Source organism: Erinaceus europaeus, chromosome 9, assembly GCF_950295315.1.
Source record: "Erinaceus europaeus chromosome 9, mEriEur2.1, whole genome shotgun sequence".
NCBI classification, from domain to species: Eukaryota; Metazoa; Chordata; class Mammalia; order Eulipotyphla; family Erinaceidae; genus Erinaceus; species Erinaceus europaeus.
In genome coordinates this window covers 51300494-51321194 of record NC_080170.1, presented here as the reverse complement: position 1 = coordinate 51321194, position 20701 = coordinate 51300494, and the positions used below count along the sequence as shown (strand labels likewise).

The 20701-nt window shown below is 37.2% G+C and overlaps 1 protein-coding gene and 1 long non-coding RNA gene across 2 annotated transcripts in view; one reads left to right on the top strand and one right to left on the bottom strand.

Moving 5' to 3' along the window:
* LOC132540404 (uncharacterized) overlaps positions 1-20701 on the bottom strand; it is a 380596-nt gene that overhangs the window by 257901 nt on the left and 101994 nt on the right. The window lies entirely within an intron of this gene.
* TNFSF18 (TNF superfamily member 18) lies at positions 5296-18756 on the top strand. The gene is made up of 6 exons (XM_007525213.2): positions 5296-5384; positions 7667-7761; positions 8108-8186; positions 9619-9766; positions 13604-13634; positions 16179-18756. The coding sequence occupies exons 1-6, from the start codon at positions 5296-5298 to the stop codon at positions 16523-16525; spliced, it is 789 nt and encodes a 262-aa protein (XP_007525275.1). The 3' UTR covers positions 16526-18756.

Here is a 20701-nt window from a genome sequence, read left to right as displayed (position 1 = left end):
TAAGGCATTTGGCTTTCAATTTCTAACCACACTTTTTCCTTACTGCCTTGTTTATTCATCTCTTTCTCTAGTTATATGTAAAATCCGAACCAACCAAAAATCAGTAAAGCATGTGAAGAGTGATCACTGTCTCATCAGCTTTAAAAGTCGTAACATTGTACTTGCTCCATAGAAGACATTCAGTAATGCTTTATAAGTGAACTAGGAAAAGATCATGTCCTTTTGATCTATTTTGAAATCATTTTCATATAGGAAAGTTTAAAAATTTATTTAGTTCTTTACGTTTTTACTGCTAAAGCTAAAAAAAAAAAAATTCTAACCATGAGCCAAAATATCTGAATCAAATGCTGGTGGAAGGCGACACCGGAAGAGAGTCTCTCACTGACTTCTATATGAACACAGATGAGAGATTATTCCCACATGTCATGTCAGCATTTACACTACAAACCATTAACCCCCCAATTAAAATGAAAAAAAAAAAGGTTCCTATTATTGGGCCAAAGAAAGAGTTGATGGTAAAAAAAAAAAAAAAACACACAAAAATCTCACTTGAATTGCTGAGGAAAAAATAATTTATAGTAATAGAAGTGATCTTCCACTAGCAGTTAAACAATAAAGGAAGAGGAGAAAATAATGCAAAACTAATTTTTACTAAACATTGAGGACAGTAGAATGTGAAATTGTTGCTTCAAGGCTGGAGATAGAAAAAATACATGTTGGAGTTACTCAGATTAGGGAGGGGTATACTTGCTGGAGATGCTCTGAGAATAGAGGGGAATATTTACTGGAGGTGCTCTTATAACTAGTTTCTTAATTTTTGTTGTTATCCAGATCATTTAAAAATACTCTTTTGATTTCTTCATTTACTCATGTGTTATTTGGAGGACGCTATTTATTCTTGACATGTTTGAGATAGTCTTCATTTTCTTTTTATAGTTTACTTCTAACCTCATAGCATTCCGACCAGAAGATGCTTTTTTTATCATCTCAGTCTTCACATATATATTAAAACTGCTTTTTTAGAATTTTATTTATAAAATGGAAACACTGACAAGACTATAGGATAAGAGGGGTACAAATCCACATAATTCCCACCACCAGAACTCTGTATCCCATCCCCTGATAGCTTTCCTATTCTTTTAATTTTATTTTTATATTTATTTATTCCCTTTTGTTGTCCTTGTTGTTTTATTGTTGTAGTTATTATTGATGTTGTTGTTGGATAGGACAGAGAGAAATGGAGAGAAAGACAGACATCTACAGACCTGCTTCACTGCCTGTGAAGTGCCTCCCCTGTAGGTAAGGAGTCAGGGGCTCGAACTGGGATCCTTACACCATTCCTTGCGCTTAGTGCCACCTGTGCTTAACCCGCTGCACTACCGCCCGACTCCCAGCTTTCCTATTATTTAACCCTCTGGGAGTATGGACCCAGTGAGTAGCATATGTTCAATACTTCAGAATGTTTCATGTGCAACTGAGAAGAATGTGTATTCGTTTCTTTTGGGATGAAAGTTTCTGTATAGATCTAAGTCCAACTCATGTTAGGTGACTGTATCTTGGTTGATTTTTTAGTTGAAATGTTTTGTGTCTTATCATAATGATGTGCTAAGATACCCTACTGTCATTATGTTGTTGCCATGTATCCTTTGAGATAGGTAAATACTTGTATATATAGATGTACTCATGTTGTATATGATATATATATATATGTATATATATGTGTGTGTATGTATGTATATATATATGTAGATAGGGAGGTAGGGAGGTAGATAATAAGTATATATTCTTATGTGGATTTCTTGTTCATTATATAGTATACATTTCTTATTTTAGTACCCATTTTTTAAATATCTTTATTGGGGGATTAATGATTACAGTCAACAGTAAAATACAATAGTTTGTGCATGCATAACATTTTCCCAGTTTTCCACATAACAATTCAGTCACCACTAGGTCCTCCTCTGCCATCACGTTCCAGGACCTGAACTCTCCCTCCCCACCTCAGAGTCTTTTACTTTGGTGCAATACACAAACTCCAGTCTAAGTTATGCTTATTATTTTCCCTTCTGATTTTGTTCCTCAACTTCTGTCTATGAGTGAGATTTTCCCATATTCATCCTTCTGTTTCTCATTATCTCACTTAACATGATTTCTTCAAGGTCCATACAGGATGAGGTGAAGAATGTGAATTCAAATAGTACTCTATTGTGTATATATACCATAACTTGCTCAGTCACTCATGTGTTGTTGGACATCTGGGTTGCTTCCATATTTTGGCTATTACAAATTGTGCTGCTATGAAGATAGGTATACACAATTTTTTTTGGGTGGGTATGTTTGGTTCCTTAGGATATATCCCCAGGAGAGGAACTGCAGAGTCATAGGGCAGGTCCACTTCTATCCTTTTGAGAGTTCTCCAGACTGCTCTCCATAGGGGTTGGACCAATTTCCATTCCCACCAGCAGTGCATGAGGGTACCTTTTTCCCCACAACCTCTCCAGCATTTGTTGCTGCTACCTTTTCTGATGTATGACATTCTCACAGGAGTGAAGTGATATCTCATTGTTCTTATTTGCATTTCTCTAACCATCAGTGACTTGGAACATTTTTGCATATGTTTGTTGGCCTTTTGATCTCTTCTATGCAGAATATTCTGTTCAAAACCTCTCCCTATTTTTGTTTTCTTCATTTGTTTTATTGTTGCTGAGTTTGCAAGCTCATGCTGGATTCTTTAGGCTTTTCTATATATATTATCGTGTCATCTTCAAATACAGAGAGTTTGACTTCTCTTCCAATCTGTATCCCTTTAATTCCTTGCTCCTGCCTGATTGCTATGGCAAGAACTTCCAACACTATGTTGAATAGTAATGGTGATAGTGGGCAGCCCTGTCTAGTACCTGATCTGAGGGAAAATACTTCCAGTTTTTCACCATTGAGTATGATGTTGGCTGTAGGTTTGCAACCTATGGACTCCACTATCTTGAGGAATTTTCCATCTATTCCCATTTTTGTAGTGTTTTGGTCATAAAGAGATGTTGGATCTTGTCAAAAGCCTTCTCTGCATCTATTGATATAGCCATGTGGTTTTTGGTCTTGTTTTTATTGATGTGGTGGATCACATTGATTGATTTATGTATATTAAACCAATCTTGCATCCCTGGAATAAACCCCACTTGGTTATGATGAACAATCTTTTTAATATGCCACTATACCTGGTTGGCTATAATTTTAATATTTTAGCATCTATGTTCATCAGAGATAATGGTCTGTAGTGTTTTTTTTGTTGTTGTTGTTGTATCACTGTCTGCTTTTGGTATCAGAGTGATGTTGGCTTCATAGGATCTGGAAGGGAGTATTCCTGTGTCTTCAATCTTTTGGAAGAGTTTTAAAAGTATATGTATTAACTCTTCCTTGAAGTTTTTGTAGAATTCATTTTTAAAAACTCTTAGTACCCTTTTAACTGAAAGTCTATTTTATTTGATATAGAGTAATACTTTCTGTTTTTTCCTCTGTTTTTCATTCTTTACTTTAATGAACCTTGGCTCTATATTTTGTTTTGTGATTACCATGATGGTTTTTCCCAGTATATTACATTTTAAACAGTTATTTCATATACTGCTCTTGACACATCATCATTTAAGTGAACTGATGCTGTTCAACTCTTTCTCCCCTTTTGTGTCTTATTTTTATCTTACATTATTATCTGTGTTTCAGGCTCTGCTTTACTGTTTACCACCAGTGTTAAGGGTTTTGTGGTTTTTGTTCTTTTTATGGAATTACTTTCAATAATTCTTGTAAGACTGGTCTGATACTTTTATAATCTTTGAATTTTTTCTGAAACCATTGTTTTAAGAACCCATAGTCTTTCCAAGTCATTCTACACTCTACAGTGTTAGGACACAGGTGGCAGGCAAATGTCATACTGCTAGTAACAACATTGGTGCTAGGAATTTAACCTGAGACTTTGGAGCCTCAAGCATGAGATTTTCTTCGCATAACCATTATACTATCTACACCTGCCCCAATCTAGTATCCTTATGAATCCAATTATACTGAATATTTCTGATATTTCTGACTAAAATTGCTATGCTGTCACAGGGATATATTCATGGTAAATCATGCCTAAAGAGAATGTAGCAGAGTCAGATCTGAGTAATGAAGGCTTTTGGAGGATAATGTTTTGTTGCAGATATCAATATGCATTCTACTCTCTATGCAACAACTATTTCATGTATATTTTCAGCAGAGAGAGGAGGAAACATGAATTTTGGAGTTCAAAAATGACTATATGACCCCAGTGCATCAGTACAAACAAAAGTTCATCCTCTTGAATGTCAGTTTCATCATTTCTTTTTATTTTTATTTTGGATAGAGACAGAAGGAATTTTAGAGGAAAGGGGGAGATAAGGAAAGAGACACCTGTAGTGCTGTTTCATGGTCCTTGAAACTTCTCCCTTGCAGATGAGATCTGGCAGCTTGAAATTGAGTTCTCATGCACTGTAATGTGTACACACAACCAGGTGTGCTAATTAAAAATACTTATTTATTATATACAAGAGAGAGTTTCATATAACACATAAAGAAAGAGAAAAACCAGAGCACCAGTCTGATACATACAGTACTGGGGATCAAACCAGGAACCTCAGCCATGCAAGTCTGATGCTCCACCATGCAAGATATTTCAGTGGCCATCAGAGTTATTATTTCCTGGTGGCATATATATATATATATATATATATTCTTTATTGAGTAATGGTTTACAGTATAGTCTTTTTATTTTCACTACTCCTGTCACTAAAGGTCCGTTCCCCCATCCCCATCCCCATAGATGAGCACTATAGTTCTCCCATAGTCTGTATCCTTCTATATATTTTATCCTTTCAGGTCTAATATCCAGATCTTTGATCCATTTTAAGTTAATTTTGGGGCATGATATTAGGTGGTGGTCTAGTTTCTTTTTTTGCATATGGTTGTCAATTCACTCAACACCATTTGCTAAAATGGAAGACCATCTACTGTTCATGGGTTGGAAGAATAAATATCATTACAATGGCAATCCTGCCAAAAGCAATCTATAGTTACAATTCAATCCCTATTAAAATCCCAATGATATATTTCAAGGAAATTGAACAACTTATCCAAAATTTTATGTGGAACTATAAAAAAACTACAAATAGCAAAAGCTTTCCTGAGAGGGGGAAAACAGAAAAATGAAGGCATCAGTATTCATAACTTTAGTTTATATTACAAAGCTGAAAAACCTGAGCAGTTCAGCAGGCTCTCACCCTCGAGGCCATGGGCCAAATCTCCCTTTCACAGTCACCACCCTGCACAGCCTTGACTGTTGTTGCTCAGAGGCAAAATGGTGAACTCCCAACCTCTAGGTGCTTAGCTTCAACCCTATGCCCCCTCTCACCCCACCCATATACACTAGCACCCACCTGAGGCCTTGGTGTCTGCAGATGTCCCAGCTGCAGTTTAGTGAAGTTTGTGGATTCAGTGGTTGTCAATATTTGTTGTTTTGGGGGGAGAATCTTTGCTGTTCACTATTAGACTACAGCCACACCTCCCAGAAGTACCCTACATTAGATCTCCTCTATTTTTTTCCCTTTAATTAGTTAGGACAGAGAGCAATTGAGAGAGGATGATGAGATAGAGGGAGAGAAAGATAGATGCCAGCAGGCCTGCTTCATCACTCATGAAGCAAACACCCTGCAGGCAGGGAACAGGGGCTGAAACACAGGTCCTTGTGCTTGGTAATATGTGCACTTAGCTGGGTGCACCACCACCTGGCCCCCGATTTATCATCTCTCATATGGGAGATCAGTAAGAGATGCTGGATATAAAAATGTTATCATTCACTAAAAAAGCACATAATAGATGCCTGATTTAGTTTAGGGTAGTTTAGTCATTAATTGAACTACAGTTATGTTTCTAAATCTTATTCATTTTGAATTCAAAAATGTAACTTAACCAGGACTACAAAAGCTGGATAAGGACAAAAGAGCACCATACTTTAATGATGGCTCTTTTGGTCACTGTCAGGCCACCTCATTATCCAGGGCCCTAGTCAGGGGATCCTGGAATTCCCACATACACATGTTGGGCCTAGACCTCTAACAGATCCCTCTGTCCACTGTCACTGGCCATCTCCATCAGGAACAACATAGTGGACTCTCTTGTGGGACTCAACAAAACCTTGTTCTCAATGTAGGTCAACATTGGTAGGGACTGCCATATTCTCCAAAGGGAGGTTGGGTCAACATACTCTACCACTCCAGGAAGATGAGTTCTGCAATCAGTGCAGCCTAGAATGTTCCTAGCTATGACCACAGAATGCTAGCTCAGACCTATAAGGACACAGGTTACATAGGCTCCTGTGCTGAATATGGGTCCCAGATCAAATTGATGGGGTTTACAGTTAGCAATATTTATATACTTTCTCCATATTTGACAGCTACTCTCTTCCCTAATCCAGCTTTTTAGTCTTATTTCCAACTCTGACAACATCTCCCCAGACAATACCTTTGGCCCACCTGCATGTTAACTGTTGGGTTCAGGCAAAAATTAGTAAAGTCATGGGACCCTTGGAACATACCTAAAATAGACCTACTAGCATTTTCCAAAATGGAGACCCCAAATCTCATCTGATATAGTCTTACCTTTATATTCCTGATTTTAAACAAAATTTCTGCTTTATATCTTAACTCTTTCAGCTACCGAGTTGCAGAAGCTATCATGATGCCAACCTGACTTCCCTGGGCAGATGATCTCATCAATGTGCCCTAGAATCCCACATCTCCAGAACCCCACCCCACTAGGGGAAGACAGAAACAGGCTGGGAGTATGTTTCAACCTGTCGATGCCCATGTCCAGCAAAAAAGCAGTTACAGAAGCCAGACCTTCTACTTTCTGCACCCCATAATGATCCTGGGTCCATGCTCCCAGAGGGATAAAGAACAGGAAAATTTCCAATGGAAGGGATGGGATATGGAACTCTGGTGATGGGACTTGTGTGTAATTGTATTATTATCCTATAGTCTTGTTGATCATTATTAAATCAATAAAAAAATTGTTTAACCAAATGTCTCTCACATACTATTTTGAAACTGAAAAATCAGAAAGAAGAGTAGTTTTTCTGAAATTCCTCATCTTATAGTTCTTGAATAAAAACTAGAACGCACACTCAAAACTCTGGCATTTTGACACTGATAATAGATTTTTTTAAAAAATTATTTATACAAAGAAAACACTGACAAAACCATAGGATAAGAAGGGTACACTCCACACAATCCCCACCATCAGAACTACATATCCCATCCCATCCCCTGATAGCTCTCCTATTCTTTCCTGGGAGTATGGACTCAGGGATCATATTGATTTTTTTATTGAGTTTTTGACAATGATAGTTGGTCATACCTCTGAATTCCACATTCTCTCCCTCTTTTAAGAAAGTGCTTCTGTTCTCTTCCCAGTCAATTCTAATTTTTCTTTAAACAATCTATTTCCAGTCTTTCTTAGCAACTATTATTAGCTTATTTAGATATTTATGTTCACATATGCTCTGTACTCTGGTATTCAAATGATTACTAGTATTCATAGAAGTAGGTTTTAATATAGCTATATGGTAAATTCCTTGAGAATTTTGATATTTTTGTATTCCCAGTTCTCCTAGTACTGAGCCCATGATGAATATTCAACGTGGATTTGCAAGTTGGCTAACTGCAAAAGAACTTCATTTCAAGAATCTGAATATGACAGGTGACCATATAAAAGCTAGGATTTGGTGCTCATTTGCTTCTTGTTATATCCTGAGATGCCAATTCTCATAGCTTCCCCTATGACTCATTACTCCACAATGTCAGAAAATGTTTCCTACGGTCACTTGTTCTGACTTGATAGTTCTTCTCTTCTGAATCCTGCTTCATGAAAAGAAGTCATGAAATGTATTCTTTCTGAGAAATGCATGCCACCTTTCCTAAGAGATTTTGCTAAGTTTAAAATAATTAATAGGGTTGTACCAGGGCATCACCTTATTAAGCCAGCAGGATAAAATGGGTTTTATTATGAATAAGTAGTTCTTTATCTCAATAAATGTTCACTGCAGTGTGTAAGAAGAAGCTACTACAACTGAAATTTGGAGAGGAGACTGCTGAAGAAGCAATCCAGAGAAGAATATCAGAGAAGTAAAAAGAAAAGGGTTTCACTTTCCAGTGGTCAACTAAAAATTCTGTGCATGTGCACATGCATTTTAGACATAGTAGCAGTGCAAGAGTCATATACTGAGCATTAATCTTCTTCTAGAGTTTCTTCTCCATCCCCACACCTCAGCATTTAGTACAGAAGTGGCAAAATAGTTCATCTGGAAGGGCACATGTTTTGCCATGTTCAAGCCCTTTGTACACCATGTGGGAGTACTACAGCATTGAAAGAAGCTTCAGTGCTGTGGTGTCTCTCTTTCTGTCTGAAAAAGTCAGCCCAGAGTGGAGAAGCCTCCAAAGCAAACAACAGCAAAATACATAACTTTACTTTTTAAAAAACATATGGTGCTGCATCTTACAGAAAAAGTAGTATTCCACTTTAACAGATGATAAAGAGAACCAGAAGATTTCCTCAGTTTTGTAGTAAATAAGCATTTTTAGTAGTCGGAAGAAAACTGAGTATTTGAGTGATAAATTGTTAGTTATGCTAAGGGTAAGTAGGTGGGTGGGAAGTTATTCTTTCATATAATAATTTAATTACTATTTCACCTCATAAATAAATTTGCATGCCAGAAATAGTGATAAAAGTAAGCCTGTTGTATTTATACTTTTTGTTAAATTATAATAGTATACTTGGTATTTTCTCAAGATTAAGAATGAGCAAATTTCATATACTAGAAATTAATGAAATTCTTGGGAGTTGGGCAGTAGCACAGCGGGTTAAGCGCAGGTGGCGCGGAGTGCAAGAGCCAGCTTAAGGATCCTGGTTCTGGAGCCCCCGGCTCCCCACCTGCAGGGGAGTCATTTCATAAGTGGTGAAGCAGGTCTGCAGGTGTCTATCTTTCTCTCCCCCTCTCTGTCTTCTCCTCCTCTATTTCTTTCTGTCCTATCCAACAATGATGACATCAATAACAACAATAATAACTACAACAATAAAGCAACAAGGGCAACAAAAGGGTATAAATATTAAAAAAAAGAAATTAATAAAATTCTTGATTTTTCAGATCCTACATTCTGGTCTGACTTCCTACTCTCTGCTCCCTGTCTTCTTAGAAAAAAAATGCATCTTATAAAAAAGCAATTTTATTGTCTGGAAATAATTTGTCATGCTGCACAGCTCTACTTCCTCATGCTTCAGGAAGAAAAAAAAATTCCCTCTGAACTACCCTTTTTTTTCTTCTTCATCTTTCTGTTTGTGCTGGCATTTAGCCTTCCATTCCTCTGAATGTGCTGGGTCTTGTGCCAAATGAGAGTCAGCACTTAACTAACTCTGAATTATCATTTTCTACAACACTGAATCAGGAGACAGACTCCACCTCTTACACCCACGGCTCATTATCATAATACTACAAAACTGACAGTTACATCATTATCCATCACATGTGAATATCTGCTTCCACCATTCTCATTCCTGCAGTCTGAACCTCATGGAGAGAATGCCTTTGAACCTTGCAAACCCTCAGGAAATGCAGAGACCTGCCTGGAAGCAGTGGTTTCTCCACTTCTTGGTCATTGTGCTATTGCTTTCCTCCACTATATCAGCCTGCATTTTCCTTCTATTCAAGGTAAGAAGATGATAGTACCTAAGGCTATGTCTTACAGTCCTTTTTGTTAGCCTCACTATTATAATTGCTATTCGCTATCATCAGAGATAATTGGAAAGGAGAAATAAGTAGGTGAAATAAGTATCTCTCCAATTCTGTCATGTTCCATTCCTTTTTATGTTTATCTAAGTGCTTTTAAGTGAAAGGTATTAGTAAATTCAAACTATTGTTTACAGAGCTGAGTTACATGGAAGGAGTCAATTAAATCAGTCAACTCACAGGTGTCTATGGAGACTTCTATCTTTTTGGAGCTCTGTAAAGCACTACTGGTGAAATAAGAAAGGTGCAAAACCCTCAAAAGATGGGGTGCAGGCTCTAACTGAGAGGTATAAAAAATGTAATGCAGAACCAGGTAAGTGGCATGTGGTGCGCATTATCTTGAAGGGAGAAATGGCCCTGAATGAGATGGAAGAAGATGTAGACCCATATGGTTCTAGGTCTCTTAACAGCTACATGTATGGTTTTAAGAAAGATAGTTCATCCTTCTGGTTTTCAGTTTCTTTGAAAAGTGATGGTAGAAGAACAGACGTATTTATTACAGTGTTCCTTCTGGCTATTAACCACACTGACAATTTATGTAAGAATGATCTAAAGTATAAGTGTTTTAGGAGTTTAGGGGGTTGGGTGGGCTGGCAAGAACTGACCTCAAGTGACTATGGAAGGCTTCATGGAGAAAGCAGCAGAATAGTCTTGCTTGGGAAGCCCCTCGTGTTTATTAGGAATTTTCCATTAAACTTTAGTCCAACTTGTAGATCTAGTGAAGGGAATAAAAACACACTAAGTTCTTACTAGAAATTTTTATACTGACTGTATCATACTGATAAAAATGAAAATTAAAAATACTTTGACTTAGGATTATCCTATTTCTAGGCACACTGAAAGATATGATTCTACTATCTCAGCTATTTGAAAGCGATTGAAAAAAAAGTGCAGGTGGAAGCAGTATACTGTAGGTGCTGGTGTTAAGTGTTGCTAAGGCAAGTACAGCTTTGACCATATTTGAATTTAATACTTAACCATATTTTAACACAGTAGCCTGTCAATTTGTGGCCCATAACTAGATATCAGGGTTTGCTACAGAGGCTTTTTCTAACCAGGCTGCCATTCTCTTGAATGTAGCAGGCAAAAGTGTGACCTTTCTGTAGTAGTGAAGCTTTGAGTCAGGAATTTGGGATGTTTCAATTTTGAAGAAGGGGGAGGATGAGAAGAGCGATGACATAAATTTGGAAGTGCTTCTTCCTTCTGTAAACCAACTTCAGCCTGTTGAGTCAGAGAAAGATGGAGAACAGCGAGTCACAGATGTCATCCATTCCTACAGATGGCTGGGGAACCAGTGCACAGAATAGGAAGGAAACATCTTTCTCAAGGAAACTATGGGACCTCTTGGAATTTGAGAGGACATCTAATAATGCCATCTTGGTCACTTCTTGCAAGAAATGAATTTAATCAACCCCTCATGTTTGCTATCTCATTCTGAATTCTCTCTCCTAGAGGACTTGAAGCTTCTCAAAGAAAGGTTCTTCTTCTAAAGGAAGAATCCAGAGTTGGTTCCAAATAGGGGCATGTTTAAGATTTTCAGGATATCATCCTGATGGAGGCTTATTTGTTATAAGAAAATCCATGGATAATATCTTTAGTAACTTGATGAGTGATATGATGGTTATACTATCAACATAACACAACACACAACACACACACACACACAGCCTTGATTCATTATTTCAACTCTTACAATTGGAAAAAAAAAACTTCCCAAGGAATATATGGTTCAGGACACAAAGGAATATCTTAGCATATGTTTTCCATTTTATAGCACTAAATGTTCAACTCATCACTCAATGGTACATTTGCTTCTCCATTTCCTTCTTTCCGTGACTTAAATTACACTTTCTGTAATGATAATTTTTCCCTTCATTAATTCACTCATTTGCCTCTTTTTCTATCCATTATACTCTGACACTGAAAGCTCCATCCTGAAAAATCCTCAACACTGATTAAATCCAACTGCTTTGTGTCTTTCACAGCTGACTGTAACTGAGGAAAACAAGGCTTTGTTGAAAGACCTTACTTTCAATTCATGGTCATGAACTTCAGTGTTGTAAACAATCTACATCTTCCACTTCTTTGACTCATCCTTCAATATTCAGTGTCTCTTTCCCTATCTCACTTTCATCTGGCATCCTTGCTTCCAGGTTCTGTGAGAAAGGGAAAGCAGAAAGGGAAGAAATTCCAAAAGCACTCTATCACCTCTAGCATTCATCCATAATTCTGTCTCGGTATGCTGTGCTTTTGTCACTAGAGCTGACTTGTCCTTTCACCTATCTCAGTTCACCTATGAATCAGATTTTGTTCCCTTTTAACTACTCATGATCACTGCTACAACAATGATCTCCTACCTCTTTCTTCCTGCTGCCCCTCCCCCCCGACATTTCTATAACATAGCAGCATTCTCTTGCCATTTTTCTCACCTTAAAACAAACAGAACCCAAGAAAGAAAGAAAGAAATTATTTGATAGGACAAAGAGAAATAGGAGGCGAAGAGAGAAAGGGAGATAAAGACACCTGAAGCACTGCTCAGCTGCTTGTGATGATAGATCCCTGCAGATAGAGACTAGGCACTTGAACCAGAGTCCTCCTGTCTGCTAACTCAACCAGGTTTGACACCAAAAAAAAAAAAAAAAAAAAAAGAAAAAAAAACACATTCCTTTGACTTTGCATTCCCATTCAAGATCCACTTGATTTTCTTGTTCTCCCTTCAACCAAAACTCCAATTTCTCTTTTTCTTATTCACTGCTCAGTAACTCTGAACTTCTGCCCTTGCCACTTCTTAGAAACTACTATTATCAAGAACCACAAAAGTTACCATGTTGTTAAAATTTCCATGTACTTTGCTGTCCCATCCTTCTTGTCCTGTTAGCAGCATCTGATAGTCAGCCTCTTATCCCTAAAATAACTTTCATCTCTGGATTTCCAAACATCACACTCACCAGATTTCTTTTTGAACTCACTGACCTATCTTCTTTGCTGATACTTCCTCCTCCCCTGACCTCTAAACACTGCAGCATCCCAGGACTTCAGGCTTGGGGAAGGGGGAAGGGAAGGGTTCAGGTCCTAGAACATGATGGTAGAGGAGAAGGGGTTAGATTGTTATGTAGAAAACTAAGAAATGTTACACATGTACAAACTACTGTATTTTTACTGTTGACTGTAAACCATTAATCCCCCCCCAAATAAAGGGGAGAAAAAAAATCTTGTTGCAACAGCTGGAAACGGAGACTTCCCCAGGGTATCTCAGTTACTGTATATGACACATAATTATCTGAATATTAGATAAGAGTTATTTTTATCAATTTGGGTTATACATAGTTCTATAACCTGATTTGTTTTGAAATAAAAATAAACTTAACTAAAAGCTCTCATAGTTTCTTCTCACATGTCAATGAACTGTTTGTGTAGTTTCTGGAGTATGGAGACTACTGCTTATAGACAATTTCTCAAGTCTTGGAGGAGGGAAGTTTGAGATAAAATTTTTGTCCTATGGAGAGTGTTTAGATGGATGTAATGAAAACTTAACTTTTGCCTAGAAGACTCCTAAGGGCAAGCAGGTAATGAAAGAGAAAGGACAGGGCAAGACACCTAAAGTGCGACCTAGGGGAGCAGAGACAAGTTGGAGGTATTTGTTTTACTTGGCTAGGAAAAATGTTTACATCAGGACTCTGATTCTCTAAATTTATCAGTGGAGGAAGTTATGACACTGTCATCATCTTGAACATTTATTTCCTCTTTCTTCTCTTACAGACTGCCAATAAGCCCTGCATAGCAAAATTTGGTGAGTAACCTGTTTGTCTTCTTCTTTACTTTTCTGATACTTGGTTCAAGAAAGCAATCTGCAATGCTGTCAAAGAAGCCTGTATTCTGTCTTATTCTTTTTAAAAAGATTTTTTATAGCTCTTTCTATTTTTTATACTTTTTTATTATCTTTATTTATTATATAGAGATAACCATAAATTGAGAGGGAAGGGAATGTTAGCGAGGGAGAGAGGGAGAGAGACACCTGCAGCCCTGCTTCACCATTCATGAAGTTTTACCCCTACGGGTGGGGACTGGGAGCTTGAACCCGGGTCTTTGTGCATTGTAACACATGCATTCATGAATACTAGGTGTGCCACCACCAGCCCCATCTGTCTTATTCTTCAGCTACTATTTATAATTGTGCAACACATACCAGACAGTTTTCTGGGAGCTGAGGTTTCACTGATCCAGACAGATAAGCCTTGGACTTCATTCAGAGTTACATCCTGGGCGCAAGAAGGTATGTCTCTTATAGGCCTGGGAATCTGAACTCCAGAAATCTATTTTTAAGCATGAGAAGATTAATATTTCTGCCTCTTTCCCTCTGATAAACTCTAATTCCTAATCTGCACATTACTAGTATCCATTAGAGTATGTTGGCTGGAGGTGGGTGTGTAGGGTTTACCATTCTCATGTTTCTTTGTGAGTGGAAGAGGAATGAGAGTTAGGGGTCACTTCCTTTGCTCCTTTTTCCTCTCCTTTTAGTTCCTGAGTCATTTTTCATAATAGTAACCAGGAATTTGGTTAGAAAACCCACTAAAGTGCACACTTGCACTAAGTTTTTAAGGATTTCTGCGACTACATCCAAAATTTAAATAAATACATTTTGGATTGTTTATATGCTACAAGCCAGACACATATGTTCAGTGAAGAGCAGAATTTTTCTATAGTTAACTAAAATCCTTGTGCTTCACTTCTATGGTCCAATCACCAGACTCCCTTGACTTGTAGGAATTAGGGAATTTTTTTTTTGTCTCTTAAGATTTGATTTTGCTTTATTAATGAGCGGAAATCATGGTTTGTTTGAAATTTCTCCTTGATGTGGTTAGTGTTGAAAACTTTAAGGGATGCTAAACAATCTTGAATTTTTTAAAATTAGTTAATTAATTAATTGATAGAGACAGACAGAAACTGAGAAGGGAGGGCAAGATAGAGAAGGAGACAGACAAGAAAATACCTGCAGCCCTGCTTCACCATTTGTGAAACTTCCCCACTGCAGGTGGAACAATCTTGACATTTTTAATGAGTGTTTTACAATATCATAAAATAATAAGGGCATAATAATAAGTTCCAGACTACTCCCACCACCAAAGTTCTGTGCCCCTTCCACCAAGGATAACCACCAAAGTTCTCCCAAGGTCTTAAGACAAAATGGTCACTTTGTTTTTTTAGCAAGTTCAGGGGTTTCAATTCTCTATATTCCACATATGAGTGAAACCATCTTTCACTTCACTTACTTAGCACCTCCAGTTCTACCTATTTTGTTCCAAATAACACAATATCATCTTTTTAAATTGTCAAATAGCACTCCATTGAGTATATGTCCAATAACTTTTTTATCTAGTCATCTCTTAATGATTATTTAGGTTTTTTCCATATTTTGGCTATCATGAATAACATAGCCATGAACATAGGAGTGCATATGTCCCTTTGAATTAGTGTTTTTATGTCTTTTAAATAAGTGTCTATGAGTGACACTGCTAAATCATAAGGTATTTCCATTTTATTTAAAGATTCTCCATAATGACTGCACCAGTTTGCATTCTGCCAGCAGTGTTATATAGAGTTCCTCTTTCTCCACATCCTCACCAACACTTACCATTTTCTTTTTTTTTTCTTTTTTGTCATTTTTGATTTTGTTGGTGTATGCCATTCTCACTGCTGTGAGGTAAAATCTCAATGTGGTCTTAACATGTGTATCTCTAAGGATGAGTGAAGTGAAATGTTTCCCCATCTGTTTGTGGGCCATGTATATCTCTTCTTTAGAGAACAAATATGGTTTGAGAAGATACCTTAATATTACAGCACAGAACTTGTATGTCTGAGAATTCTGACTCTATCCCCACCACCACCATGAGCTCAGTAGAGCTCAGCAGTTCTTTGGTTTCTTTTTCTAAAATATGTGAATTGCTTTAAAATGTAAATGGTATCCACACAGAGAAAACATGACAATATATCCTGAACTATCATCTTTGGTTATTGCTATTCTGGCATGTGAGTCTTCACTCTCCTGCCTTTACTCCTTTCACAAAGATTGACTAGTAAGAGAAGCTATGACATCAAATTTTTATTCGACATTCATTTCCTTTAAGTCTTATGAGCACAAGCTACATTTAAGATATATAAAGGTTCTAAGAAATTGACAGATACTTAAAATATCAGATCTGTAGTTGAATAAAACTTTTATAGACTAGGTAAATACTCAACTTATAAGTGAGAGAAAATTAAGATCAAGAAGTGGATAAAATAATGAAATAATTTTGCTTTCCATTTTTCCTCATTCCTTACACCTTTTTAATAGGACCACTACCCTCAAAATGGCAGATGACATCCCCTGAGTCCCCTTGTGTGAATAAAGTAGCTGACTGGGAACTGAAGATACTTCAGAATGGCTTGTATTTAATTTATGGCCAAGTGGCTCCCAACACAACCTACAAGGAACTAGCTCCTTTTGAGGTACGACTACGGAAAAACCAAAACATCATACAAACTGTAACAGACAAATCTAAGATCCAGTATCTAGGAAGGCCTTGTGAATTACGTGCAGAAGATACCATTGATTTGATATTCAACTCTGAACATCAGATTTTTAAAAATAATACATACTTGGGGATTTATTTGATAGAAAATCTCAAATTCATCTCCTAGAGATTTGGGTTGCTCTCTTCATTCTTTCAGCACAAGCAGTGATGCTGGTGGGTAGACTGGAGAAGGCTTATTTTCAATATATATGTTTGCCTGGGTTCCTACATCAACACAAATAAAGCTCCACTGCCTGGAAATTTCTTTCTCAAATTAGCCAGAAGATATTCAGCAGTTGGGCAGAAGATTAGCAAGGAATATATAATGGGTATCTGAGAACAGAGAGTCTTAAAAATAGTCTTTGATCCTTGAATCCCTGTGTGGAAACATGAAGTCTTGTTCCCATTCATGGTATGCAAGAAAAAAAAAAAAGAACCAGAACATAACCTAATTTTATTATTAGATTCTTTAACCCCTTATATGCAGTCTGCTCTGATCTTCTGAAACCCTCTAACAAAAAGTAGCTGGCTAAAGATATGACACCTCACTATAGATATGATGGTGTTAGAAGAATGAAAATATTCTATAACATTATTAAGACAAAGGCAGAGTTGGCAAGGAATAAAATGCACTTTATTTGGGGAATTTCCCTTAAGTTCATCATACTCAGGATGTATAAAAGACCTTCATGTAGGACTTCATAACTTGTGTGCATATCTAAACATTGTGAGTTGGAACAAAAAAGTAAACAGTTATAACATTTAGCCCTAGAAATTGATGTTATCAGTAATATATTATGTCATGTAATTATTCCATATTTTTAGCTGGCATTCCATGTTTGTAAAGCTGGTTCATGAATAACATCACAAAGCTATGAAGTTAGTGAGGCAGGTATGAAGGTACAACTTTTAACAATGAGAATATGGATGCAGATGGTACACAGGTAATTTGTTTCAACTCACAGAATTATAATCATAAGCCAGTGGGTTTCCACTAGATCCCAATGTCTCAGTTTCAGAGTTGGTGTTTCTGCTACCATGATGTCAGCTTCTAATCTGGAACAAGTTAAACTGTCAGGACATGTATTCCTTTTTACCCTAACATGGGCTAAGGAAACTACATGGATCTTTCCCTTTTCAGCAGAAAGTTTTATTCTTTTCCCCTGAACTTCTCAGTGATTTCTCCCATCATAATCCAGTCTTCTTGAAGAATCTGCTTTTGGCAAATGTGTTAACTTCTAAAAATAATGATAGGAGCTAGGTTGTAGCACATGTAGTACCAAGCACAAGGATCCAGGCTCTAGCCCCTGACACCCCACCTGCAGCAGGGACACTTCACAAGTGATAAAGCAGATCTGCAGTTGTCTATCTTCCTTTCTCCCTCTTTACCTCCCCTTCCTCTCTCAATTTTTCTCTGTCCTACCCTACAAAAATGGGGGGAAATGGCAAAAAGTAATGAATATTGCTAAATGCCAGTGTCCTAGTGTTTTAGACTGTTAAATACATGAGCTATCTGCCTGTTCTTGTTGAGAGATAAATAGTATGATTACATGTTAGTTCAATTAAAATATTTATGGTCATTTTAAAACTATATTCTGTTAACTAACAATGTCATAGATAAAAACTAATTTAGAAGTATTTGTATTGTGTGCCTAACAATTCCTCAGGACCAAGACTAGCGTTAAACCAAGAGAATTCTTAGTAAGTCTTTTAAAGTACATGTTGAGGGCCAAAGACTTGTTTCTCTTGTATTTGTCTATCTTTTCAGGAGGGTAAAGTGATGTTACACATGATTATGGAAACATGTGGCCTTTATCTTTGTTGAGCTATAGTGTGTCAGAGTGAGTTAACAACTTGTCAGAGTCAACTGTTAACTTTTCAGAAAACTTCCAACTCATTGTGAAACAGTCATTCTGGAAACTGACCATATTGGGAATATTTATGTCATGTGAATTGAAAAAGGCTACACATCGTTTTTTTCTTTTCAGAGAACTTTCTCACTGGCTCACAACTGTTTGTAAAACTCTCCTTTTCCATAAATCCTCTTTGTCCCTGCCTCATGCCTTGAAAATCCAAGGTATGGGGAGAAGGGAGACTGTTACACTCTCAGAAACAGCAGCCAGGATAGTGATTTCTTGGGGCAAGTGGAAGCTTCTGCAGTGAATTCTCAGGGCAAGTGGACTCTGCAGTGAAGTCTTGGGGCAAGTGGAAGTCTTGGCAGTTGTAATCAGAGAAAAGGCTACAAGCAGGGGTGGTAAAATTTCAGCCTTTGTTTACAATCTATACTGATTCCCCCCCCCCCTTATCCCTTCCTACTGATTGTTAACCTTTTTAAACCTACAATAAAATGTTTGCTGATGATAAGTGGCCTGTAACTTACCAAACTGAACTTAGAATGTTTGCCCACATGAAACTCTGGGTGACTAGTGTTGGGCAAAGTTGAGTGTTGGATGAATGATCTCAGTAGTTACACTGAGATGAGAGTGTGGGGAGGGAGAGGCTGAAGGAATGACACAGGAATATAAACTAATATTTTGGAAGGAGGTTATATTCATTATCTTGGTTAGAAATGATTTCAGTAGGTTTATACACATTTCAGAATATCAATTATACATTGTGAACAATCATGATTTATCATATGCCAATTTTGACTCACTAAAGTCATAAAAATATAATTAATCATATAATTTTGTGTTCAGAGGTGACTAGAGCACAACAAAAGACCATTTCCTAATACTTTTTACTCTTGTCATTGGGTTTAGCCTCCACGATGACTCCCTATCTGATCCCACACACCTACTATGTACTTTGACATCTGTGTTGTTCCCATCCCTTGGGACCTCCTTCTATGCTTTCTTTCTTTCAATCTGTCAATTATAAGCCCCTTTCTATCATTCAATCTCACTTTGAACTCCTTTACTCTAGGACACTAATACTGGGGTTTTCCTCTATTGTTTAGGTATCTGACTGCTCTTTAATAGCTTTGGATGTGCTATTTTCCAAACTGAACAGAAAGGAGTCAATACACAGAATATTTTGCATACATCATAAAAGATATCTAGTCAAGACTTTGGTCCTATAAAAATATGCCTCTAAAGAAGCTTGTGTCATGATACAACTAGATGTGTACAAGAATGTGCAGAGAAATGGATACTAAGGATGAGGGCCATGGTGGGCAGAACCCTCCAGAGTTACCTGCCAACTTTGAATGCAGCTTACAGGAGGAGAATTTAATGAAAGTCCTGTCTCATGCTAAGAAAATAAGTTCATACTCAGAGGGATAATCATGGATAGACTTGGAGAATTTCAGTCAGAGACCAACTAGACATCCAAACATTGTTGCTAGCACTTTCCTGCTAAGCCCTTGGTTAGCCCATTCTATCCTTGATCAGTTCTGTGTCAACACTCTGTACAAAAGCATGAGGTCACACAGAATGTGTTGAACCCTGCAATCAAATGGAACACACATTCCACTCTTTCACAAGCCATATGACCATATAGATTTCACAACCTATAGTCCCAAATGTTCTAGACCCGTAACATACAGGGAATGAATTCAGTTTTTGTTAATACTTTTATTTCATATTCATGAGACTGACAATTTAGTTGTCAATCTGGAGAAGTGAGTTATTACTGTTATTTGTCTCAAATATTGTATCTTCAGTAGAAATAAGAGCATAACAGGAAAAGAACTTCCTGGGAGGGCAAAAGTAAAAAACACTTAAAGTAGTACTCAATGTAGTCTGGGAATTTTGAGAATCTAGTATTGGATTCTTCAGTCACAGCACCTGAAAACAGTTTCACTCAACTGGATACAATGGAAATGACAGGGTAAAAATTTCAAGAAAAAGTCCCTCTTCTGAGTAGTGGAGATAACAAAAATGGTTATGCAAATTATCTTTCATGGGATTACTTGAAGGGAAGAAGTTTGAGGAGGAGTGAAATGGAGGCAAAGAGGGAAGAGGAAGTATCAGGAGATCATATGGTAGCACTGAGAAAGAGTGAGGCAACCCCAATCACAGTTATATCACCATCAACAAGCTCACCTTCTAGCTTCAAGTTGACCCATGTGAGAATAAGTCCCAAGTTAACAAATTGATGGGAAAGATTCTGCTTCATTTCACTATACAGAAAGTATATATTTGGGCAAGCGTAATGATGTAATATGAGTTGTTTAGAACTTTTAAAACTAGAATTTCGATGTTGAGCTTCATGTTCAGAACTGTTGCAATTCTGTCTATGGAATTCTCTTTGAATCTGGGAATTCTTGAAAGTTGGGTCATGGGTATGACCTAATAAAGAA